The sequence below is a fragment of the Caretta caretta genome, chromosome 13 (assembly GCF_965140235.1).
Source record: "Caretta caretta isolate rCarCar2 chromosome 13, rCarCar1.hap1, whole genome shotgun sequence".
Lineage (NCBI taxonomy): Eukaryota > Metazoa > Chordata > Testudines > Cheloniidae > Caretta > Caretta caretta.
In genome coordinates, this window is record NC_134218.1 from 30,922,750 (window position 1) to 30,946,828 (window position 24,079).

Genomic DNA, 24,079 nt, shown 5'->3' on the forward strand with positions numbered 1-24,079 from the left:
AACTGCGACTTCTTTGAGGGGGATTCCCTACCTGGAGAACTCAAAGCACGGTCTTCAGATATCTTATGAGAAGAATCTTGGCTCGTCCTCTTAGTGGTCCTCAAGGAGTGAGGCTCAGAGGCAGCAGAGGTAGCCAACTTATTCTGAGACTGGCATACTGGACGGAGGAGTCCCCCTTGCATGGATCAGAGGCGGGGCACAGCAAGCTCCCCACCATATGTAGTTGAAGTTTGATCTCCCTATTTTCTCTGGCTCTAGATTTTAATTCCACACAGAAGCTGCACTTTTGGGAAACCTGAGAGTCCCCAAGGCAACTGATGCACTGAGAGTGTCTTTCACTGTCTATATTGCAATTTTATAGCCACGCAACCCAAGCCTGCTGACCCGGGCTCTGAGACTTGGTGTCATACGTTTATCATCACAGTGTAGACATACTACAAGAGGCAATCAGATCTCTGTCATTTAACCGGATACAAGGGATATCATCCCACATGCACTAGAGAAATTTAGTCTTATAAGATAAATTGTCGAGAGGGCTGGGTTAACATCATTACATGTTACTTGACACATGGTCTGGAGAAGTCAGCAGAGCAAAGCTCTATTAAGAAAATAGATTCAGCCATGACTGTAGTACTCAGGGGATATCCTTTCAAGGTCTCCCAAATGCCCAAGAAAAACCTGTTAGCAGCTGACATAGAACAAATGCTTCCCCTCAGTGGTGTAAAGTCAGCCATGATAGCAAGCTGAACAATTACGAAGATCCAATGCATCACCCATCTGGAGTTTCCAAACTGCACAGCTGAAAGTATCTGCTGCCCAGCATGTTGCATAAAAAGTCATACAGAATTCCTCACTGAATTTAAAATCACTGAAGCAGTTACAATGTACAGAGGAGAAATTGATATCTATTGCTGATCAGGTAATTAGCCACCAGCGGCTAATGGGCAGCTCTGCTGACACAAAGACGAACTGGACATCAGACAAGGAACAGTCCCTGGAGTGGGAACCTGCCACGTGGTCTAATTCTAGAGAATGACACACACACAAAACTGACTTTCCCCACAAAGCAAGTGCCTGAATCTAGAACAGATCACCTCTCCTTTACCCCAAGACTTCATAAAAGGAAGTTAAGTCTTTTGGGTGCATATTATGAAGCAGTAGATCTTAATACCATCCATCTCTGATAAGAGATGGAAATTTCTAGCCACCTGGAATGCAACTCAGTCCATTGAGTTCCTGCACTAACTGACATAGGACCCCCAAAGCACAAGAATCTTGGCTAGCCAGCAGACAAGTTGCTGCTTCTGAGTCAGAATGCAAGAGACAGGCCTGAGAATGCAGAGTGGCAAAGGATCCTCCTGGGCCATGAGACTCTAGATGTACTCAGAATTATACAGAAGTGGAGTCTTATTAATACTCTTTGCTTGAAGGAAGACACTCCACACATACCCCAAAGCAGAAGCAGACAAAAATGGAGTGTTTGAAAATAACTTATAAGATGTTGCAGGCTATAATCAGCTGTGCAAGGGGCACTATTGTAAGCTTTCCCAATGACAATGAAGATTAATCTGAACTGGCAGAAAAGGGGCAGTGATTGCATTCATTGTGAATGAGGGTCCAAAATCAGAGACACAGAGCCCCTGAAAACAGTGAGGGCTCATTACATTTGGGTTTACCTTGCTAGCTGCTGTGGTGGCTAGTAATCTGTCATTCAAACAAAGACTGCAGAGAGCTCTCAGCTCAGGGAGGAGTTTGGAGGCTAGCTGCCTAAACAAGCAGAAAAGTCATGCCATGTTGAAGGAGCCAGATGATCTGTAGGAACAGCTCAGGCTTGCCAAAGGAGGCAGGCTAACCCCAAGCTCCCCTCTGGTCATGAGAAGGTTAGGTGGAAAGGACAGAGTTTTCCTGCTGGATCCTTAGAAGATTCTTTCCTGTTTGACCCAAGAGCTTTCAGCCGTGATCCAGCTGTGGAATCTGTAGGAAAGGTTATTTGCTTGCTGTCCAACCCTCCCCTCCCTTCTTCTCCCCAACACCCACATTTTTCTCATTCTTGCCTTCTCTATGGAACGAGAGAGAGAGAAAGTTAGAGAAAAAAATTAAAGCGGAGTCATGAGGTATGGAGTTCCAGGACAAGGAGACAAAGAACTGAGGGGGAACATTTATGGGTTGGCTCCTTTATACTGGCTATGACTGACAGCTCTTTGCCTCCTTGCTTCATGGAAGACAGAGCCATAAAGACCATCACAAGGAATCTACTGTAGGATGGGAGAAGTGATGTGTCACAAAGTTTAGTAAAGGGATCCTTTTGAAATTGCCTAAGTTCTCAGAATGCACCTTGTTTGTATGGCAACACATACTGTGGTGCTCTCTGGCAGCAGCCTCTCAGCTCGGGTACACAGACTCATAACAGCAGCAGTGTGGATCTTGCTGCACTGGTGGAGGCTTTGACCAGCACCCAAGCTTGGACCCAAAAGGTCAGGGAGGGCAGGGGTCTGAGCTTGGGTGGCAAGCCCAAGCCTCTGCTGGTGCAACAACATCCACACGGCTATTTTTAGCATGCTAGCTCAAGCCCTGCTTACATGAATTTGTCTACTCGGGTTGGGATGGTCTCTCAGCCTTAGCTAGACAGCATTTTATTTATATGGGGCCTACATGCTGAAGCATTCTGGGTGTCTCACACAATACAAATAAGGTAAGTATAGAATTCTGGAAAACAAAAAGGTCTTCAGGATCCTTTTAAAAGGAAAAGTTCTAAGTGTGAGCGTCTGAAGGATTAAGTAAAATTTTAGTGCTACTAGTGGTAATTTCCCCCCCTTATTTTGGTTACTTCAAAATTCTCTCTATTCCATTCAACAAAGTAGATATAAGTCCTTCAACCATCAGATGGACACAGAAGCATAGCTCTGTGGTGTTACTCATCTATATGATGAGGATGTCTGGCTAACACTCTACAGCTAAAAGACCTCCTGAGCACTAAAAGTTTTATAAAATAATAATAAAAAAATTAACATTTCTGCACTGATATCACAACAGGCGTGAATTACAACCGATGTAGTTATTTAAGTGCTAGTTCACGTGCAGACAAGTCGTAAGCATACGAGTCATTGCAATGAGCCGAAAGGCAAAGGCCACAAATTATCAATACTGACGCAGAATGAAGAAGAAGAGGGGTTTCAGCAAGCTGGATTAATGTACAGGTGAACAGTCTGTACGTGGCCAGCACAAAGCAAACTACCTGGACTGCCTGGCTGAGTCATGGAGCTTAGAGTCTTCATTTCGCAGGGCAGCAAGCGGAGAAGGGACTTTTTACTGACTTCAAGTTCAATACAGAACAGATCAGAATCCAAATGCCTCAACATACCAAAGAGTATGTTCTCCAACTGTTTTGTACTAGAGCTTGAATCTTTACCAGAAGACTCAATTTCCTGGATTGTATTCCTTTTTATATGAAGATGAGGAAAAAAGTTCTCTCACGAGGCATATAGGCAAATTCAAGTAAGAAGCTATGAGGCACAGTGACTAGCATTCAGTTCACGTGAAGGCAAACCACTAGAGCCTCCCAAGAGTATGGCTGTTGTGGACCTAAGTCCATTTGTATGCAGGAGCTGCCAGGGCCAAACTAGTCACTCTTGACCTGAAGAAAGATCGATCAGGCAATCTATAACTCTGAAAAGGAAAGGAACTGTATCTTCCTTAGTCTACAGGACTTGGGAGTCTCAAAATCAAAAGGGCTGACCCTGAAAAGGATTTTTATTTTCTGAGTGTTACATTAGCTTTCTCCTTAAACGATATCACGACATAAATAAAGCTGTCCCCCAAGAAGGCATTCCTCCTTGTGGGAATGGGAGAAATGCACAAAGTAGTGAAATCAAGGAATTGCATGGACTGGGTCAGACTTCCAAATTCAGGAGGTTTCTGCTCACAAACCAAACCTCTACCTTCCAAGCCACAGAGAAATAGAACACTATTTTCTGTCTATCTGGGTCTTCATCAGGCGGCCTATCATCATTGTATCTTAAGTGCCTTCTTGCGGGGAATCAGCAGGACATGTCAGGCAAAGGTTGGCCTCTCCCTGTAGGCTCTGGAGAGCATAAAAGAGGGACAGAATTGACTGCAAAGCACTCCATTCATGGGCAAAAAAAAGATTGGGGTTAAAATAGTCTATGCAACTACAGACACAGGTCTGCCTCACCCATCCAGACAGCTATGTCTAACTGCTTGAGACAGGAAACTGCACAGCATCAGCCAGAAAGCCATGTCCCTCCACTGGGGCACAAATATTACAATCTCCCTCTAATGGCATAGGACTTATATCCACTGGCTAGGCTAGCACAGAGCAGCTTTGGAGAATGAAAGATTTACTTCAACCAAGTTACAATTTTTGGACAACGAGATGTTTTAATTAACACCCCCAAACTATTCCTTGGTCTGTCTCTCTGTCAGTCTCAGATTTACTGGTACGTAAAAAGTAATTTGGGTGTAAGAACTACTTCTAAAAATCCACGTAGCAAAAGTATTTGTAAGGAAGTGAGTGGAGTAAACGTACAGCTCAGATGTTGTGCACACTGCAATTTTATTTTATTCAAAATTGCTCATACTATATTTATATCTACATCCAGTTCTAAGAGAACACCTGTAAACTTTTAAAATAGTCCAACTTAAGAAACAAATAGACCAAGTTGTAAATTCAGTGTTTAAAGTGATATGAAACCCCTGTTAATAATAAAGGTATTAGTTTGCTCACCTGTGCATGCAGGTGTGAATTTACTCTTAAATTGTTCAGTTTTCCTAAGCTCAGCCACTTCTCTCTCTCTAAATGTGTACTACTGGCTTGATTTTTCAGAGAAACTGAGAACATACATTTCCCACTGAAGTCAAGGGCACCTCTGAAAATCAGGCCTTATATGCCTGACATACGTATTTAGAACAAACACTGCAAAACTCACTGAATAATTATATCATATCAGCTTAACACATCAAAGAATGTATTTTCTGCAGGACAAACATGGAAGCTAGCCAATTTAATTGCTATTGAGTCCCACCTCTAAACCTAAACTTGCTAATACAAACTTCTCCTAACTGGTTATGGATTTGATTTTTTCTTTTTTAAGCCACTAAATCTGACCTATTACTTGAAGAACATGTTGAACAGACCACCACCAATACAGACAGCACTACTTCTACAATATGTTGTATCTCACACAGATCTAGCCATGGAAACCAGGTTCTCTACACTACTGAAAACAAATCTAACAGTTAGGAGGATTGAAAACTACCAGTCTGTTGATGTGGTTAACCATCACTGAAAGGGAATGATTTTGCTTGAGTTTTTCCTTTTGTGAAGATGTAGAAATCCTGTTCTCCCATACTAAGGTCAAGTGAAGTTACAAGATGCAGAACGGCATCTGTAATGATGCTGCCAGTCTTTTCATGTGAATGTATTAAAGCACTGCCATTATAAGAAAAAAAACAAACAACTTTTCTTACTCAAAGTGATGCTTTTCCAAGATACAAAGGGAAACTCCCTCACTACACTGTATTTCTTTTGTTTAATAACAGTCTCCTAGCTGACATAATGGAAACTGCCTGGTTATCTAATTAGTAACATGTGATTTAACAAGTATGTACTAAAGTCTAGGTGATATTTTATTTCTAAGATAAAACCAAACTCAGAAGAGATCTCTGCTGAGCTGCTAGTAAAGGTGCCAGTTTGGGTTAGTTCAGCTGGAAAGGGTTAACCATAATACAGTGCTTTATCAGAGAGCATTCAAATTTATTTATTTATTTTTGATTAAGCAAATATTAATCTTGCAGGTAGGAAATGTCAGTAAGCAAGGAAAGAGTTACATATATTTGGTCAGCAATATTTACCAGTCATGCTGCTGTCTCTATTTATTCCATTATGAAGTTTACAGTGAACAAATGCTGCATCAAATAACCATGATCCAAAGAGGTTCAAGATGCTGTTAACCTTTGGTCTGCGGGGAGCTGGTAGTGGTCGAGGCTCAGAACTAGTCTGGTTTGGACTAGACAATGGAGAGGTGGATGACGACGGCTGGTGCTGCACTTTTGATGTGTGAACAGTGCTAACCTATTTGAATAAAAGAAAAGTTTCACCCTATTAGAAATTTTTAAGGCAATTTTATATTTCTTTATACACAGAAGCAGAAGAAACCATCAACAAGATCAAACGGAAAAATACTGAAGTACTAAGCATAACATCTTACAGTGCTGGTTTTCATTGTTGCCTTATTCACAGTCACGGCCCGATGCCTTCGGTTATGAGGTGGGGTTGTGTTGATAGCAGTATTCTGTGGCATGCTCAACCTATTTACTGGCGTGGGGGGAGCACTGTCTGACCGGGGTCGTGAAATGCCTGAAGAACAAAATAAAGCTAAACTCAGTGCAAAGTACTTTTAGAGCCCTATGGCATAATCTGTATGACTAGATATTAAGGCATTCTGTAAATCATTAGCATCAAAGATTCCCCCAAACACCACAGAGTTAAAAAAGCATCTATCATTCAGTATTAGTAGAGATTGACAAGCGGTCCAGAAAAGCATTTGAGTTAAATCTACATGACAGACCACTGCTTATCAAAGGTGACCAAACACCCACATAAGCACCTAAGAAAGTGGAGGAGTGAGGGCACCAGACGGTAGAATGGAATGCAGACAGTTTGTAGAAAGCCACTTTCTTTCTAGTCATGGGTTCAGAACAACCAATTCACTTTTACTCTACACAGAGAGGTCTGAATGAAACTAACAAAGGACAATCCACTTCATCCTCCACTTCAATTAAAAGCTCCCCCTCCCCCAACATCCGTCTTAGAAAATGTAACGGGAGATCATTGTGGGATAGAGCGCTTAATCTTTGTGGTTTGCAGAGAAACTAATATCTTTAAGGCCAGTCTGAGAAACCAGGATACAAGGCGAAAGTGTGTTTGCAAGATTAGGGGAAAAAAAAAAAAAAGAAAAAAAGAAAGAAATTAATAGGCTATGGCAGGGCATTTAAGAACGTAAGAATGACCATACTGGGTCAGACTAATGGTCCATCTAGCCCAGTATCTGGTCTTCCAGCACTGGCCAATGCCTCAAAAGAAATGAGCAGAACAGGGCAATCAAGTGATTCATCCCATCCCAGCATCTGGCAGTCAGAGGCTTAGGGACACCCAGAATATGGGTATGCATCCCTAACCATCCTTGTTTATATTGATGGACCTATCATCCATGAACTTATGGAATGTTTTTTTGAACCCAGTTATAGTTTTGGCCATCACAACATCCCCTGGCAGAGAGTTCCACACATTGACTGTGCGCTGTGTGAAATACTTCCTTTTGTTGGTTTTAAACCTGCTGCTTACTAATTTTGTTGGGTAACTCCTGGTTCTCGTGTTTTGTGAAGTGGTAAACAACACTTTCTTTTTCACTTTCTCCACACATTCTCTGTGAGGTGCTTAAGTACTGAACCTGTCCAGATACTAATCACAGAAAGTCTACCAATATTTTCAGGACAAAGAGAAAAAGTTTAGTTACCACTATCATAGTTTATTACACATATTTACACTGAATAGTGTAAAAAAAAAAAAAAAAGGAAATCAGGTGGGTAATCTAAGGCTCCATGCCCGCAGAGGAATGGAAGAATGTAAAAAGAAAGCTATAAAGAAGCAATATTGCATATCTGAAACAAACATTTGTAGTTAGCCCATCGGCTTCTGCTCCCAATCCCAAAGTGACAACCCTGTCTTCTGCTGGGTACAGCATTCCAGGCTGTGATACATAACTGGAAGCAGGGAGCTGCAGTTGGTCCTTATTCACTTTCACCCCTCACCTTTCATTGTAAGGTCTCTCTGACACTACTGGACAAAGTAGTTTTGCTAATTAGTTATTAGGTAGCAACAAAAGTCTCAAGACCAGCCTCCCAATCTAAGGCAGGAGTTAGCCAGCCCAAAGTCTGTTTTTCCCACCTGGGGAGAATCAAATATGTGGGAGCCGGCTTAGAAATGCACAATCAAGCACTATATTTTAAAGATTCATCCCTTTGTAAATATTTATACCAGTGAAGCTTCTTTTAGAGATTAAAATGTAAATTCTATGTCTGCACTGTTCAACAACTTACAATAAGTTTGCTGTGTAGAAGGTCACTAATCTATTATTTAGAAGGCAGTACCACGTTATTAATAGACATTTTTATCAAACTGCTGAATTATAAATTCTTCACATGTAATGTATTAAAAATAAAATCAGCGCCAGGACATTTCCTATATCAGGGCAGGAAAACAGTGCAGAGAGTCAGGAATGCAAGACTTGGCAACATTACATAGCCCCGTACAAACTGAGGAGGGCAGTACGTTATATTTATTTTCAAGTACTTTTACCATGAAAATTCATCCTGAACATAATACGTACTTCAAACTCTTAGTCACTGAGTAATGTATCAAGAGTATATTCAAAGTATATATGAATCTAAGCAAATTCAAAAGCTTAACCAATGTAAAACTGAAAGGACAGTGGCAGTTAGCCAATGTGTAACATGACACCTCTGCACTTCTGCCTGCACTGGTGCAACATGTAGCACAATACACGAAGCAAATACGATTTACACAGTGTTGAGAGGATTATTAATTTTGTAATTACAAAGAAGCAGTATTCTGTGTTAAACTAACTCAAACGTTCAGTTTGAACTTTATGCTTGATAGCAGTAAAACAAATGGTTTGAAGGGACACCATTGGCAGGAACCCAGGAGCAGGATTAACCTTGTTTTTTTCCTATAAATGACTAAGGGCACCTCTTTCATACCGGAACAAACTTGAAAGGAGTCTATATACAAAGTGAAAGTGGCTTGGAGCACTCTGTGTTCCTCACCAGAACTAAACCTATTTTTGATTTTAAGAAGTCCACATTCCACAAAACCCAGCTTCTATTAGATCTTGCAGTGAGGTCATAATTCTTCATTTATGATATTCTTAGCATGGTTATTGCAGCACAATTGCAATGTTATGACTTCACTGAAGCTCAGATAAATAGCAGCAATAGTTTAGGGATAAAAATGTTGTAGTCCGTAGCAATTCTGAGAAAGTTTATGCAAAATAGATAACATTGTTAATACAAATATTTTTAAAGTTGATGCATCTGGAAGTTTGTTCCAATGTGAAAGTTTTATTCTATATCTGTTTGCAAAATCACTGCAATTAATGTATAATGTTTTAAACTTCAAACACTTCAGAGTTTTGTTTAAAAACAAAAACAATAAAAAACAAAAAACCGGCCCTATGACAAACCAATGGGTAAAAAAATTGGAACAGATTTCAATTTTAGACCTCTTCAAGGCGATAATAAATAGTTAACATTTTTAAGTTGCCATACCATAACAATGTCCTTTTAACAAATTCAAATATTTCCTTATAATACAAAAGATTGAAACAACACTTTTACACATAATGACAGAATACTGCAGCTTTTACAACTTTGTTTTGTACATCAGTATTAGTTATCAGCCCTTCTGCCCAGATTCTTGCTACCAAAATGAGAGCAACAAGACTTAATACCATATCTGGGTAATCTTTCACACCCACTGTTCGTAAAGGCTGCAACTCCTAGAGAAGAAAGAAATCAATTTGCTGCTTTCTGCAATATACAATAGAAGCATTTAATAAAGCCATTCTTTAGAAAATGAAATATATGCTCATTGAATTATGTTTGCAACAAGCAACATCCTAATACAAACAGATTATATTAACATGTAACATTAGTATACTAACTAAACAAGTATTACTAGTCAAAAGAATATTAGTTGCTTTATAAAAGCAGTGTGGCAAATACATTTTTTTTTAATTTGAGGGAACTAAACTGTCCAGGTTCCTTCAAAGGAAGAAATGTAAATTAGGTAGCATTATGTTACAGATTAACTTTTTTTCCATGAGCATAGTAGTGACATGTATTTACTCTATAGTCTTCCACAACCGGTTTTATCAGTTCAGACTTCTGGGAGTCAGAACAGATTATTTGTTAATATTAAAAACGTCAGTCAAAAAGCGGAGAACAGGCAATAAGAGCTGAAGTACAATATAGCACACAAAAATCTGAGGAAGTTTTAAGTCTAGATAAATCTTCAGGAAGGTAAGAGGCATAATACCTAATACATCAAAAACTCTACATAAATTATATCATGTTACCAAACAACATTTTGAAACCTGGAGGCCTAAATTAGACTCCTAAGAGGCACCTAAACAAATGTGGCTTGTTTTTCACCAATGCTGAGCACCTGCAAATCCCATGGACTTCAACGATTATTAAATTTGTATTCCAAGAGCAATACAATCAAAGATCAGTGCTTCATAGTAATAAGCACTGTGCCTCAAAGAGCTTTATAAACTAAATTGTTGGTGCTCAGAACCGCTGAAAAACCAGGTGACTTAGAAGCCTGATTTTGGAGGCCCAGTTTACAAATTTTGGCTGTACTATATTAAGCCCAGCTTTTCAGAACTGTGTACACATTTGTAGGATGATTTAGGCAAATGTAATAACTATGCACACATAACTGGCCAGTTAGAAGTCTCATTTGCCATTTGCAAGTAAATGTGCTGTGAGAACGTAGGCAAAAGCATTAGTTGTGCATGAAAAAACCCAATGCACACAATTCTGAAAATCCAGATCTAAAAGCATAAACAAAGATTACTTGAAGTCTTGTATTAAATTAGGACAGATGGTGATGTTCTAACTATATACAAATAAGTGGAGAGATTACCTAGGAACGCATCCACTAAACAGCTGATCCCACGCATGGCACGAAAGAATATATGAGGCAGATGTTTAAGGCAGGGATACTGATTCAATTCTTGAGTCATTCCACTCACATTCAGAAACTGCTCCTGAAATTTGGGGGTAGAGCTTATAATGGCTGGGTTACTCAAATCCACTGGATTACTACCAAAAAAAAAATAATAATAATAATATTTTAGTGTACTCATAGCAGTTAAAATCTTTAACACCCAAATATGCAACCTTTGATAGTCAGACAACGTGTGTAAGTTATGAAAATTTAAAAGGACACTCAATTTAACATAGCTTGATTTTACAAAACTAATTTCTTTGCGAACACCTTAGATTATAAGAGAATTGTTTCTAGTTATTCTCTCAGCATGGACAATGAAAATCAGTTTCAGGATCTTAATGCTACAACACTTTGATTCCTAAGGCTGCAAGAGCATCTTTCAGGTGGTATAATTACAATAAAAAAAATCTGTAAAAAGCAGAGAAACATTTCTACTGACCTGAAGTTTTATAAAAAAAGTTTATAAAAATTATAATCACGGTCAGTGAATGGAGCTACCATCTCAAATTAAACCTGGTGAAGATCCAGAGAATACACTGTAGATAACAATCCTGCAGTTGCAGATGGAGCAGTTACAGAAAAGGTCTTTTCCATCCAAATTCTGGACTAGCTAACAGTACCCAACACTGGTTAAGAGCCATAGCACTTATTACGAATATTTAAATTGCTGCCATCTGGTTTCAGACTTGCTAAAGAAGACCCACAAAGAAAAAATGTGTGCCTTTTTCTTTTCTTATGATTGATATAAAACACTTGAAAGCCTGTCGAGGCTGGAAGAGTATGGCAGATGGAGAACTAGCCCAATGGTGACATCAAGAGGACCACGAATGACAGGTGAGCAACTGAAGGGGTGAAGGGGAAAAGGGATTTTTAGTTACTGTTAAAACTAACACCTATATAACTGCAATAACTAGTTAAATAAAAATTTCCTTTAGCTAAAATGTGAAGATAGAACAGCCTTGCCATTCATAAGATATCTTAGTTCACAATGAACTCCTAAAGTTTCTTTAACTAAACCAATGCAGACCAAACCTGACATATTTGCATATTTCTGATCAAAAACAACAAGCAATACACACACTGTAACAACCTTCCAGGTTTTCATCACGGATAAACAGTGACTAACCTTCCGTAACTGCTGTTCTTCAAGATGTGTTGCTCATGTCCATTCCAACATAGCTGTGCAGGTGCCACGTGCACCACCACCAGAAAGTTACCCCTCCGCGGTATCTGTCGACTCTGGTGCCCCCTAGAGTCGTGCCCTCATAGCGCCAGTATACAGGGGCCTGCCACCCTGCCAATTCCTTCTTGCCGGCTAACTCCGACAGAGGTGCAGGATGCTGGGTTGTGGAATGGACATGAGCAACACATCTCGAAGAACAGTTATGGAAGGCTAGTAACCTTTTTCTCTTCTTTGAGTGCTTGCTCATGTCCGTTACAATGTAGGTGACTCCCAAGCAGTTATACAGGTGGAAGGTTCAGAGCTCATTAGCATGCTGACTAATAGCAAGCCCACATCATCTCTGGCTTGTTGCATGATGGCATAGGGCGACGCGAACATGTGGACTGACAAACAAGTTGCCGCTCTACACATACCCTGATTGGAACTTGTGCCACAAATGCCACTGACAATGCTCGAGCTCTCGTAGAGTGGGCTGTCAACCAAAGGAGCTGGAAGCTTTGCTAGGTCATAGCATGAGCGGATACAGAAAGTGATTCATGATGACATTCTCTGGGCCGAGACTGGACGGCCTTTTGTTCTGGCTGTAATGGCTATGGATAGCTGGCCAGTCTTCCTAAAAAGTTTGGTCCTCTACAGAAAAAGCTAGTGCACGCTTCAAATCTCAGTTTGTGTGTGGTTTAGGATAGAAGACTGGCAGAAAGACGTCCTGGTTACTATGGAATTGTGAGACCACCTTTGGTAGAAAGGATGGGTGTGGCCACAGCTGTACCTTGTCCTTGAAGGCAACAGTATACACAGTGGCTTGGAGGTAAGAGCCTGGATTTCTGAGACCCTTCTGGCAGAAGTAATGGTGACTAGGAAGGCCACCTTCCAAGACAGATAGAACAGGGAGCATGTTGCCAGTGGTTCAAATAGGGGTCCTGTTAGCCTTGTCAGCACCATATTGAGATACCTGTGGATACAGCCGTTCACTGATTGAGTTTGAGAAGACCGACCTGCCACCCACCCAAGGGTGAAATGCAGAGATCGCATATAGATGGACCCTTGTGGATGACTGCCGTCAGACACTCCTGCTTTAAGTGAAGCAGGTAATCTAAAATGAAGGGCAGTGATGACTCAGTAGGCAAAACACCCTTCTGCATTGACCAAATCAAGAATCTCTCACTTTGCCAGGTAAGTGGCTCTAGAAGACAGCTTCCTGCTACCTAAGAGCACCTCATGAACCGGCCCTGAGCAAGCCCATTCTGCTGGGCTCAGCCATGGAGCTTCCATGCTGTGAGGTGGAGATATTGGGGGTTTGGGTAACATAGGTGACCGTGATCTTGAAAGATAAGAGTCCAGAAATAGTGGTAGGGTGATTGATGTGTCCATCGAGAGATCTAGGAGGGTGGTGAACCAGTGCTGGTGCAGCCAGGCCAGGGCTATCAGGATCAGCCCTGTCCTATCCCTTCTGACCTTCAGCAGGACCCTGTGTATGAGAGAAGTGGGAAGGAACGTGGCGAAGACCTGATCTGTCCAAGGAAGGAGAAAGGTGTCTGTGAGCGAACCCAAACTGTGGCCTAGGAAGGAGCAGAACTGAAGACATTTTCTGTTGTACTTCATCACGAACAGATCTACCTGGGGAAATCCCTGCCTCTGAAAAACATGACATCTGTGCAAGTGGACCACTCGTGACTGTTGGAAAAGGATCTGCTGAGATGATCCACTCGCTTGTTCTGAGACCCTGAGAGGTAGGAGGCTTTGAGGTTAATGGAATGGGCTATACAGAAATCCCATAGGTGCAGATCCTCCTGACATAGGGGAGAGGAGCGAGCTCTGCCCTGTTTGTTTATGTAAAACATTGCTGTTGTGTTGTCTGTGAGGACAGACATGCAGTTGCCAAGCTTGGCAGGCTAGGCACACCACCCTCAATTCTCTCACATTGGATGTGTAACTCAAGTTCCTCTGGGGACCAGTAGCCTTGAGTCCTGAAGGTCCGTAGGCGGGCCCCCATCCCATCTCCGATGCGTCTGTGACAAGAGACCTTGATGGTGGAGGTCTCAAGAATGGAACTCCTGCACACACTGTCTCCAGGTCCAAAGGGAGGGTGGAAATCATCAAAACAGGGGAAATGAGACCACCTTGTCCAGGTGATGCCAACTTGGTGTTTATACAGATGCCAACCAAGACTGGAGAGGTCTTAGTTGCAGTCTTGCACATTGCACCACGTAGGTGCATGATGCCATATGCCCCAGAAGCTTTAAGCAGTTTCTTGCTGTGGTGATCCCTCAGGCTCTTTAGGAGTGCCTCTATAGCTCTGAACCGACTTTCTGGGAGAAAATCTCTGGCCTGGTTTGCATGGAGTACCATAAACTGGTAATGTCTGTGGTTTACCACAAATCGTACCTTCTGTGCCCTTGAAAGACAGCAATCTAGAAATATAGGTCCTTTAAATCAAGGACGGCCTACCAGTCCCCTGGATCTAGAGATGGATAATGGAGGCCAAGGAGACCATGCGGAACTTCAGTTTCTTCATGAATCTGTTGAGGTTTCACAAATCCAACAATTGTTCTGAGGTCGCTGTGATGCTGTATGGAATATGAGACATTTATAAACACTATTGATACCAATATTATAAAATTGCAAGGAATCTGATCAGATATGCCATGTAAGGTATCAGTGAAAATGTTATGATTTGCCAAGTATGATAATCTTGTTTATAGGTTTGTATTACCTTTGTATCATGAGTTAGATATGTAGGATATATCTGTATTTCACACTGGTTCTGTGCATCCAGATGACACCCCAGAGAGACAGGCTAGGCAGTGCTGATGCCTATTTGATGACCCATCAAGGGTCATCATCTGTACAATGAATCCATTGAAAGGAGCCAGGGAATAAACTTTATGAGTCAGCAGGACTTTTAGGGGCATATCTAAGGATAGAGAAGAACTCTGAAGCTTTTCCACATGCTCTGAAGCTTATGTTTGGGACACAGGAAGTACAAGCCACATGGCAAAAGGAATATAAAGGGTAGCTGCATTGTCTCAATTTTGTCTTCATTCCTGCTTCTTACCTCTGGAGTAACTTTCCTACAAACAAAACTCTGAACAACCTATCCAAGCTGTGGATATATTCCAGAGGGACTTTCAAGCCAGCAAACTCACCAATACTGCTAAGAAACTGATATATGGACTTTGAAGTCTCTGTATGTATCTTTTTTCCTTATAATAAACCTATGGTTTTAGACACTAAAGGACTGGCTGTCAGCAGAATATTTTGGGTAAGATCCAAACGAATATTGATCTAGTAATGTGGCAGACCCTTTGGGGTCAGAAGAACATTTTGTAGATGTGAGCAGAGTTCCTAAACTTCTCACTGTACTGGACCTGCATGCTGATTGGGAGCCAGAGAACAGAATGCAATAAAGGGGGTGGTGTGATTTCTTTTTTTAACTTCTTCATAACCAGTGTGGGGGGGGATCAGCAGCACAGTTTGTGACGGGTTGGTGAGTTTAACTTCAGCGTTAACCACCAGTTTTGAGAGTCTCTGCACTCTTTTGCAGCCTGCCCTGAGCCTGGCATTTTCAGTGAGGGCTTCCCCAGGCACCCCAGGTCAGTCGCCATAGGCCTTTGGGATTAGGAAGTAACAGGAGTAGAAACCCCAACCCCTTAGCATTGTTGGAAACGCCACCACTGCTCCCACAGATTAGGAGTGACTGCACCTCTTCAGCTAGAAGTCTCTCATGAGAAGGGTTCCTGAAGGAGGATGGGGAGGGTGGGAGAACAACTGAATTGAAGAGAGTATCCCACTTCCACCACGCACACTACCCAACAATTTGCAGTAATGCAGGCCCACACCTGATAGAAGTGGGACAACCGGTCCACAAAACGTAGGAGAAATAGGATCGAGACACCGTCCTGGTACACCATCCTGAGGCGTACCCTCAAAAGGCCTACTTAAACCCTGACAAATGTCTCGGGAGGGGTGGGGGGCAGGTGCTAGGGCAGATGAGGATTGGGACAGGTTCCTCCTTCTATAGCCTCTGTTCTTTCTCCTGCTGTATAGGGTAGAACCTGTGCTTCTTAGCAGGAGCTGGTGTATGCAGACCCAAAGATTTCAGAGTAGCCCTTGAGTCTTTCAAGCTATGGAGCTTCAAATCAGTTTGCTCCAAAAAGAGTGATCTGCCTTCAAACAACAGGTCCGGGGTTGCCTGCTGGACCTCACAGGGTAGACCCGAAGACTGAAGCCACAAGCTTTGCCTCATGACCACCACCAAAGCCAAGGAGCAGACTACCGTGTCCAGAGCCACCTGGAGAGACGCCATGGCCACTGCTTTGCCTTCTACACTATGGCTGAAAACTCACCCCTGGATTCCTGCAGCAAGAGCTCCCTGAACTTTGCCATAGCACTCCAGGAATTAAAGTCTGCCAACCACCAAGTGCTTGTAGGTTGGTATATCTTGAGCTGGTGGCTCAGTAGAGTAGACCTTTCTGCCAAAAAGATAGAGTTTTTTGGCATCTTTGGCCTTAGGGGTTCGCCCCTGTTGCCTCTGTCTCTCCCTTTTGTTCACCACCAAAACAACCAGCGAGCCGGGGGTGGGGGAGGGGTGTTAACATACAAAAATGTATACCCCTTGGGAGGGACAAATGTACCTCCTCTCCATCCTCTTCAATGGCAGGGCAGCCCATGATGGTCCTGAGGCCATTATAATATCCACTAAATGGGGGAGGATTCAGAGATCTCCTCTGGTTGAATGCCCAGGTTCTGGGCTACCCTCCTTGGGAATTCCTGATGCAACCCTATAATATGGGAGGGCACCATAGCTGTTCCCACCACTGCCTCGTTGAGAGAGGAAGATGGAGAAGCTTGCACAGGCACCTGGACCTGTATTTCTCCCTCTGCTCCAGATGGGTCCGGTAAGGAGGCAACCTCCTGTTCAGCACCAGGCTCGGCACAGGGGGACTGATCCCTGTTTCCAAGAGGGATGGACCTCGTGCCTCTGATATTGCAGAATACAACCTTATGGACTGGGACCCCTGGATAGGTTGGAACGCTCAGGGATTTCAAAATGGCCACTGCAGGGGCATTTGCCATTGTGCCGGTGGCCATGTCGCCAGCGGCATGCCCATGTCCGGTCGCAGAGTGCTGCCTATAGGAGCAATGTCTGCTCCTGCGGGAGGCTTAGGACTCTGCTCCCAAATCAGAGTCTGAGGAGTGGCTTCTTGGCAACCAAGGCGGGGCGGTACAGACCAGTGCCAGAGAGTGGTGCCATGAACGAGGGGATTCGTGCCACAACATCATGACCAGCTTGCCGTTCGCCAGCACCTGTCTCCCTGCCACGGTGGCCCTCAGTTCTGGCGTGGTCACTGTGGCCAAGGATGGTAGCACCACGGAGAAAAGAAGGTCCCTTACAGCCTCCGGCATAAACGGTAAAGCCAAGGCTGTTGTGCTGCAGTGGCTCTCCCTTGGCAGGGAGTCCAATGGTACCAGACTCAATGACACCCTTTCCAGGGCCAGAGTCGATGATGCCACACACCGTGTTGGTGCCTCCAACTAGCCCAGCATGGGTCACACTCTACCAGAAGCCCTATCGCCTGCAGACCTTGGGGTTGGACAGCGCCCCCAGTCTGTCTTTTTCTGAGGCACCGGCAATTGTGAACGGTGCCTGGAGTCCCATGCCAGAGTTGATTTCTTCTGTGCTGGGGACTCATGTCGGTGGCGGGAGCCCCAGACCGTCAGTAGCAAAGTCCTTTCTCGGTACCGGGGATGTGGAACCGCACTGCACCACCACCAGAGACAGCAGGGCACTTCTTACTAACCTAGAAGTACACGGTGCCGATTCCACCTGCGTCAGCTCCGAAGTGGGACGGAGTGCTGCCTCCGTATGGAGGAACTTAAGTCTAGTTTCTCTGTCCTTTTTTGTCCTGGGTCTGAAGCTCCTGCACGTGGGTCTCTCCCAGGCACTTAAGATAGATATCATGTGGGTCACTAACCGGCATTGGTTTGTGGAATACCATACACAGTTTGAACCCTTGGGACCGAGGCATACTGTGGTGCAGGGCGGCCTAGCCCCGCTACTACCTATATTACACTACTTAGCTACCCACTAACTTAATCCATCAGTAACTATTTACAATTTTTACAGGAAAAAGTCCACTGAAAGAAGGCATTTGCAGAATGCAAGAGACGAGCTGAAGTTCCAGCAACCACGAGAGGCGGTAAAAAGGAACTGAAGGAGCGGTGGGGTGGCAGGACGCTATATGCCGGCACGACTCCAGGGGCGCCAGAGCCAACCTGACGGACACCACTGAGGGAAAACTTTCCCGTGGTGGTACATGCAGTGCATGCACACCTGCGTTGGAATGGACATGAACAAGCACTTGAAGAACATCATAAACAAAAAAAGGATACACACCCATTTTAAAAAATGTGACCTACAAAGATTATTTAATACCCCACTGAGATGAATGGAAGCAATTCACATCTCCTAGAGCTATTGTTTTAGTCTTCCTGTTTACAGTCTTAAAAGACAATGGTGCATCAGGTCACATTTGCAAATTTTTTTCTCCAAATCATAATTTAAAAATTTCTATTTTTTTTTTTTTTTTTAGGCAAACTCTTAAATTCTGCAAAAACCACTAAGTTCAAAGTTGTACGAGAAAAACGTTTTCTAACTCCCACTCACAGCCCTTGTGGCACTGTCACAAGGAGCACTTTTTTAGTAGTCTTTATTAATTTCAGACACTTAATATTAGTTCTCACTCCTTGCTGGGATAACTTCACTCACATCCAACATGGATTTGTTGATATTCTTTCTTGCATGCTTTATATCATGTTCATATATGAGTATTACATTACCTCAGCATATGTAAAAAGCGAAACCAAGTCTGTGCAATGCACTCGTTGTCCATTTCAGGAGGAATCAGACTGGCATCTTCATCAGGAATTTTAAATGGAGGAAATGAAGGTCCATATGTAAAACGCAGCAATCTAGGGGACAAGTCAGTAAGGCTGTCATTGCATTAGTACTCCTCACACTTGGCACTGTTTGTACATATGTAAAAAGATGCACCATATATTGCTTTAAGCACATGTAAAATAAAAACCAATTACAAACCTTACTAAATAAACCATGAACATTTTACACAGTCATCCATTCAAAATTAATCATCAATCCATTTAACCCTCTCTATCCCACCCTTCTCAAAAGCTACAGCCTTGGAGCATGCCTGAAAGTTCCCTGTGCTTGGACTCTGTCAGACTAAGAAGGCATTCCACATGCCGGGACCCTCTCTGAAAACACTCTGCCAGTACAACACCCTCGCTGTTTAAAAGCAGGGGACTACCAGCTTGTGTGCCATGTGTTTTGTTTTTTTTAACTGACAAGGTATTGCAAAAGGAGAGAGGCAGTTTCTCAAGTAATTAGGTCCCAAACCACTTCGGGCTTTTATTGATTTGAATCAACACATTGAATTACACCTGGAAACAAAGAGCCAGTGCAAATCCAGGTATAATATATGCTCTCCATGAGTTGCCAAGCTTATCAAGCAGACCCACTACAATCAGCAGAAGCTGGAGTCTCCAAGTGGTCTCGAAGTATAGCACCACAGAGCACATTACAATGATCCAATCTCAAGATGGTAAAGGCCTGGATAATTGAAGTGAGGTCACAGATGGAAAGAGTGATAACCTTCTGGCCAAGCAGCGATGGAACAAACCTTTCTTGTGCTTTCTGACATCCAAAAGAAACTTAGGATCCAACCTGCCACCTCCAATTCCTCTATCTTGCAAACCGGTGAGAAATGGCACAGATTCCAATCAGAATGGTCTCATTCTTCTCCAAACTGAGTCCCTGCCACCTCAATCTCAAGTTTTTACTCTTCTTAAAATTATCCTTTGCACACCCCCAATCTGGAAAAAAAAACCTCACTTGATATTTTCCTCTCCAACTAGTGCCCCATCTGAGCTAATTGAGATGGCTATCTGTGACCCTGTATGGAATGTGGGTGAACATTTAAAATACTGATACCAATATTACAAAATAGCAATGAATAGTATACAAGATAGGCCATGTAAGGTATCACTGGAAAAGTTATAATCTGCTAAATATGATAATATTGTTATATCTATCTAATCTTACCATGAATTATAAATGTGTTATATCTGTATCTCAAATTTGTCCTGTGTTTCTGGGCGACTCCCCCAGACAGACTGGCATTAGCACTATCCAACCTGCTTGATGGCCCAACAAGGGCAATCAGCTGTACAAGGAACCCACTGAGAGAAGACAGGGGCTACACGTAGTCAGCAGGACATGCAGGGACATGCTTATGGACAGGGGACTCCACGTACTTTTCCATACCCATGCACAGGCGCCAACTCTGTGGGTGCTCTGGGGCTGGAGCACCCACGGGAAAAAATTAGTGGGTTCTCTGCACCCACCGGCAGCCAAGCTCCCCTCTCCACCCCCCCACCTCACCTAACCTCTGCCTCCACCTCCTCCCATGAGCGCGCCGCATCCCCGCTTCTCCCCGTAGCTCCCAGCGCTTGCCGCCGCAAAACAGCTGTTTCGCAGTGTAACAAGCTCTGGGAGGGAGGGGGGAGGAGCAAGAACGTGGCTTGCTCAGGGGAGGAGGTGGGGAAGAGGCGGGGCCAGGGCAGGGATTTTGGGAAGGAGTCCAATAGGGGCAGGGAGGGGGCAGAGTTGGGGTGGGGACTTTGGGGAAGGGGTTGGAATGGGGGCAGGTTAGGAGCAGGTTGAGCACCCACCAGCACCAGAAGAAGTTGGCGCCTATGTACCCATGGGCTGTGAGCTTGTGTTTGGGACAAAAAGGATATACAACCGCATGGGAAAGGATATAAAAAAGCAGCTGCATCATCTCCAGTTTGTCTTCAATCCTGCTTCTCAGCTCTGGAGTGAGTTTTCTACAAATTGAAGCTATGAAAAATGGACTGATAGACCTATCCAAGCTTTGGATGTGTTCCACAGATACTTTACAAGCCAGCAAATTCTCCAATGCTGTTAAGAACGTGATATATGAACTCTGAAGTCATATGTATGTATCTAATTGCTTTGACTCTTAACAACTCTTCTCTTTTGTTTTTTTTCTTATATAATAAAACCTTTAGTTTTAGATAACAAAGGATTGGCTGGCAGAGTTGTATTTTGGGTAAGATCTAAACAAGTATTGATCTGGTACTGTGTCTGGTCCTTTGGGGATAAGAAGAACATTTTGTAAAGTCAACAGAGTTTGAAGTAACTTCTTACTTTACTGGACTTAGTCATGGATTGGGAGCCAGAAACTGGAATGCAATAAAGGAGGTTGTGAGATTTATTTATTTTTAAGCTTCTGGATAACCAGCATGGGGGATCAAGAGCACAATGTTGTGACTGGCTGGTGAATTTAACTATAGGGTTAACCATCAGTTTTCGGAGAATCTGCTCTCCTTTTGCGGCCTGCCCTGACCTTGCCATTTTCAGTCTGGGCTACTCTAGGCACTTCGGGTCATGGGCCACACTTTTCATAGCAGCAAATTTGTTATACTAGGAAGAGCAGGAAAGAAGGGAAGAAAATCAAGTCAAAGAGGCCAAACTGTAGGACAGCAAGAGCAACGTCCAACTGGGTGATTATGCTTTTCTTGAAATTGTATTTTCACACCTAGATATTTTAGTGGTTTGCACCTGGTAAATGCTGAAGACAGATTCATGCCAGGTAGTAATTTAATTGCTTTCAAAGTAAGAGTATGTTAAAGTTGAACTCTTGAACCAGTTCCTCTAACACAATGAGGGTATATCTTTACTGCAGAGTTAACTCAGGAGATCAGATTCAGAACCCAAGGTCGCCTAGCCCAGATCTAAGCAACCACACCGCAAAGCCCTACCCAAGTTAGTGTCCTCACTGGTGCTACATTTACCCGTGTCTCTCACTAGGGGTGCTATAGGGGACATCCTATGGTTCTTGGTGCTGTAATAAGCTGAGCTGCTCTGGGATTCTTTCCCAGTGAATTGTGGGAGAACTTGTCTTTCCTTATGAGCACATGGAGCGAATTGTGGGAAGGCACTGGAAGACTACCAGCACTTGAGCAATTTAGCCTGTGTCCTCACTGCAAAGTGGGTGGCTTACCAGCTCAAGTGAAAGCAGAACCTGAGCCTAGCCTATACTCCAGCAGGGCCAGCTAGCCTGGATTTAGAGCACCACTAAATTTGGGTGAAAAATTTGTTTTCTGGTGGGAGAGGCAGTAAAGGGCAACATCTCAGAAGATTCCCAGTTAACTCTGAAGTGAAGAAATACTCTTAGATACCAAAATATTAAATTTACACATACACATGCACCCCTATGGGACTAACCAATCACCATTGTTTTGATTCAGGAAACCTACTCTGAGCATATTACTAGCAGCCAAATTCAGGAAAGTTGTTTATTAAAAAGACACTTTGCTCTTTGGAAGTTGGATTAGAATTTCTTTGGGCTAAAAGGTACTCATGCAGACTAGAAGCACCACTGAACTTAAGGTTGGCATCAAAAAACCTCAGCTATTTATATATTCGATTTAAATAAGCAAACAAATCCACAACAGAAGTACTACATTTTACACAAGTGTCACAGAACCCACAGGTTACTTTATATCAGTGGCATTAAAACTGTTAGACATCAGAGGGCAGTAAGATCTGGGCATAAAGCACATGGAGCAGCAGTGGAACAGGACACTGATGCATGCTTTACAACTGTTTACAACAGGGAGTTACAACTGTTCTTTCCAAACCAACGAATCATAAAAACACATCATAAACGTTATATACTACTACATCTAAGCAGCTACAAATAGCCAGAAGAATTGTGTATTTAGTTGTACAAAATAAAAGATGCCACACAAATATGTGTATATATATGTATGTATTGGGAGGAGGCGAGTGTCCCTTAGTGGTGAAAGAACAGGTTAAAGACTATTTAGAAAAAATGGACATGCACAAGTCCATGGGGCCGGATCCAATGCATCTGAGAGTGCTGAGGAAGTTGGCTGACGTGATTGCAGAGCTCTGGCCATTATCTTTGAAAAACTCATGGTGACCGGGGGAGGTCCCGGACACTTGGAAAAAGGCAAATAAATATAGTGCCAATCTTTAAAAAAGGGAAGAAGGAGAATCTGGGGAACTACAGAATAGCCAGCCTCACCTCAGTCCTGGGAAAAATCAAGCAGCAGGTCCTCAAGGAATCCATATTGAAGCACTTGGAGAAGAGGAAGGTGATCAGGAACAGTCAGCATGGATTCACCAAGGAAATGTCATGCCTGACTAACCTGATTGCCTTTTATGATGAGATAACTGGCTCTGTGGATATGGGGAAAAGCAGTGGACGTGATATACCTTGACTTTAGCAAAGCTTTTGATACGATCTCCCACAGTATTCTTGTCAGCAAGTTAAAGTATGGATTGGATGGAGGGACTATAAAGGTGGATAGAAAGCTGGCTAGATCGTTGGGCCCAGCGGGCAATGATCAACAGCTCGACGTCTAGATGGCAGCCGGTATCAAGTGGAGTGCCCTAGAGGTCGGTCCTGGGGCCGGTTTTGTTCAACATCTTCATGGATAATGGGATGGATTGCACCCTCAGCAAGTTCACAGATGATACTAAGCTGGGAGGAAAGACATAGATATGCTGGAGGGTAGGGATAGGGTCTAGAGTGACCTAGACAAATTGGAGGATTCCGCAAAATAAATCTGATGAGGTTCAACAAGGACAAGTACAGAGTCCTGCACTTAGGATGGAAGAATCCCATGCACTGCTACAGGCTGAGGACCGACTGGGTAAAGGCAGTTCTGCAGAAAAGGACCCGGGGATTACAGTGGACGAGAAGCTGGATACGAGTCAACAGTGTGCCCTTGTTGCCAAGAAGGCTAACGGCATACTGGGCTGCATTAGTAGGAGCATTGCCAGCAGATCAAGGGAAGCGATTATTCCCCCTCTATTCGGCACTGGTGAGGCCACATCTGGAGTACTGCATCCAGTTTGGGGCCCTCCACTACAGAAAGGATGTGGACAGATCGGAGAGAGTCCAGAGGAGGTCAAAGAAAACGATCAG

At 43.2% G+C, this 24,079-nt stretch overlaps 1 protein-coding gene across 4 annotated transcripts in view; it reads right to left on the reverse strand.

Annotated features, from left to right (window-relative positions):
* The window catches only part of RALGAPB (Ral GTPase activating protein non-catalytic subunit beta), a 112,021-nt gene that overhangs the window by 60,717 nt on the left and 27,225 nt on the right, over positions 1–24,079 (reverse strand). For all 4 annotated transcript variants that reach the window (XM_048819666.2, XM_075118850.1, XM_048819663.2 and 1 more), the window contains exons 6-9: positions 18,858–18,989; positions 10,748–10,926; positions 6,228–6,376; positions 5,872–6,091 (exon numbers count right to left, since the gene is read on the reverse strand). In XM_048819666.2, coding sequence (XP_048675623.1) covers positions 5,872–6,091; positions 6,228–6,376; positions 10,748–10,926; positions 18,858–18,989 — 680 coding nt within the window. The remainder of the gene's footprint in view (positions 1–5,871; positions 6,092–6,227; positions 6,377–10,747; positions 10,927–18,857; positions 18,990–24,079) is intronic.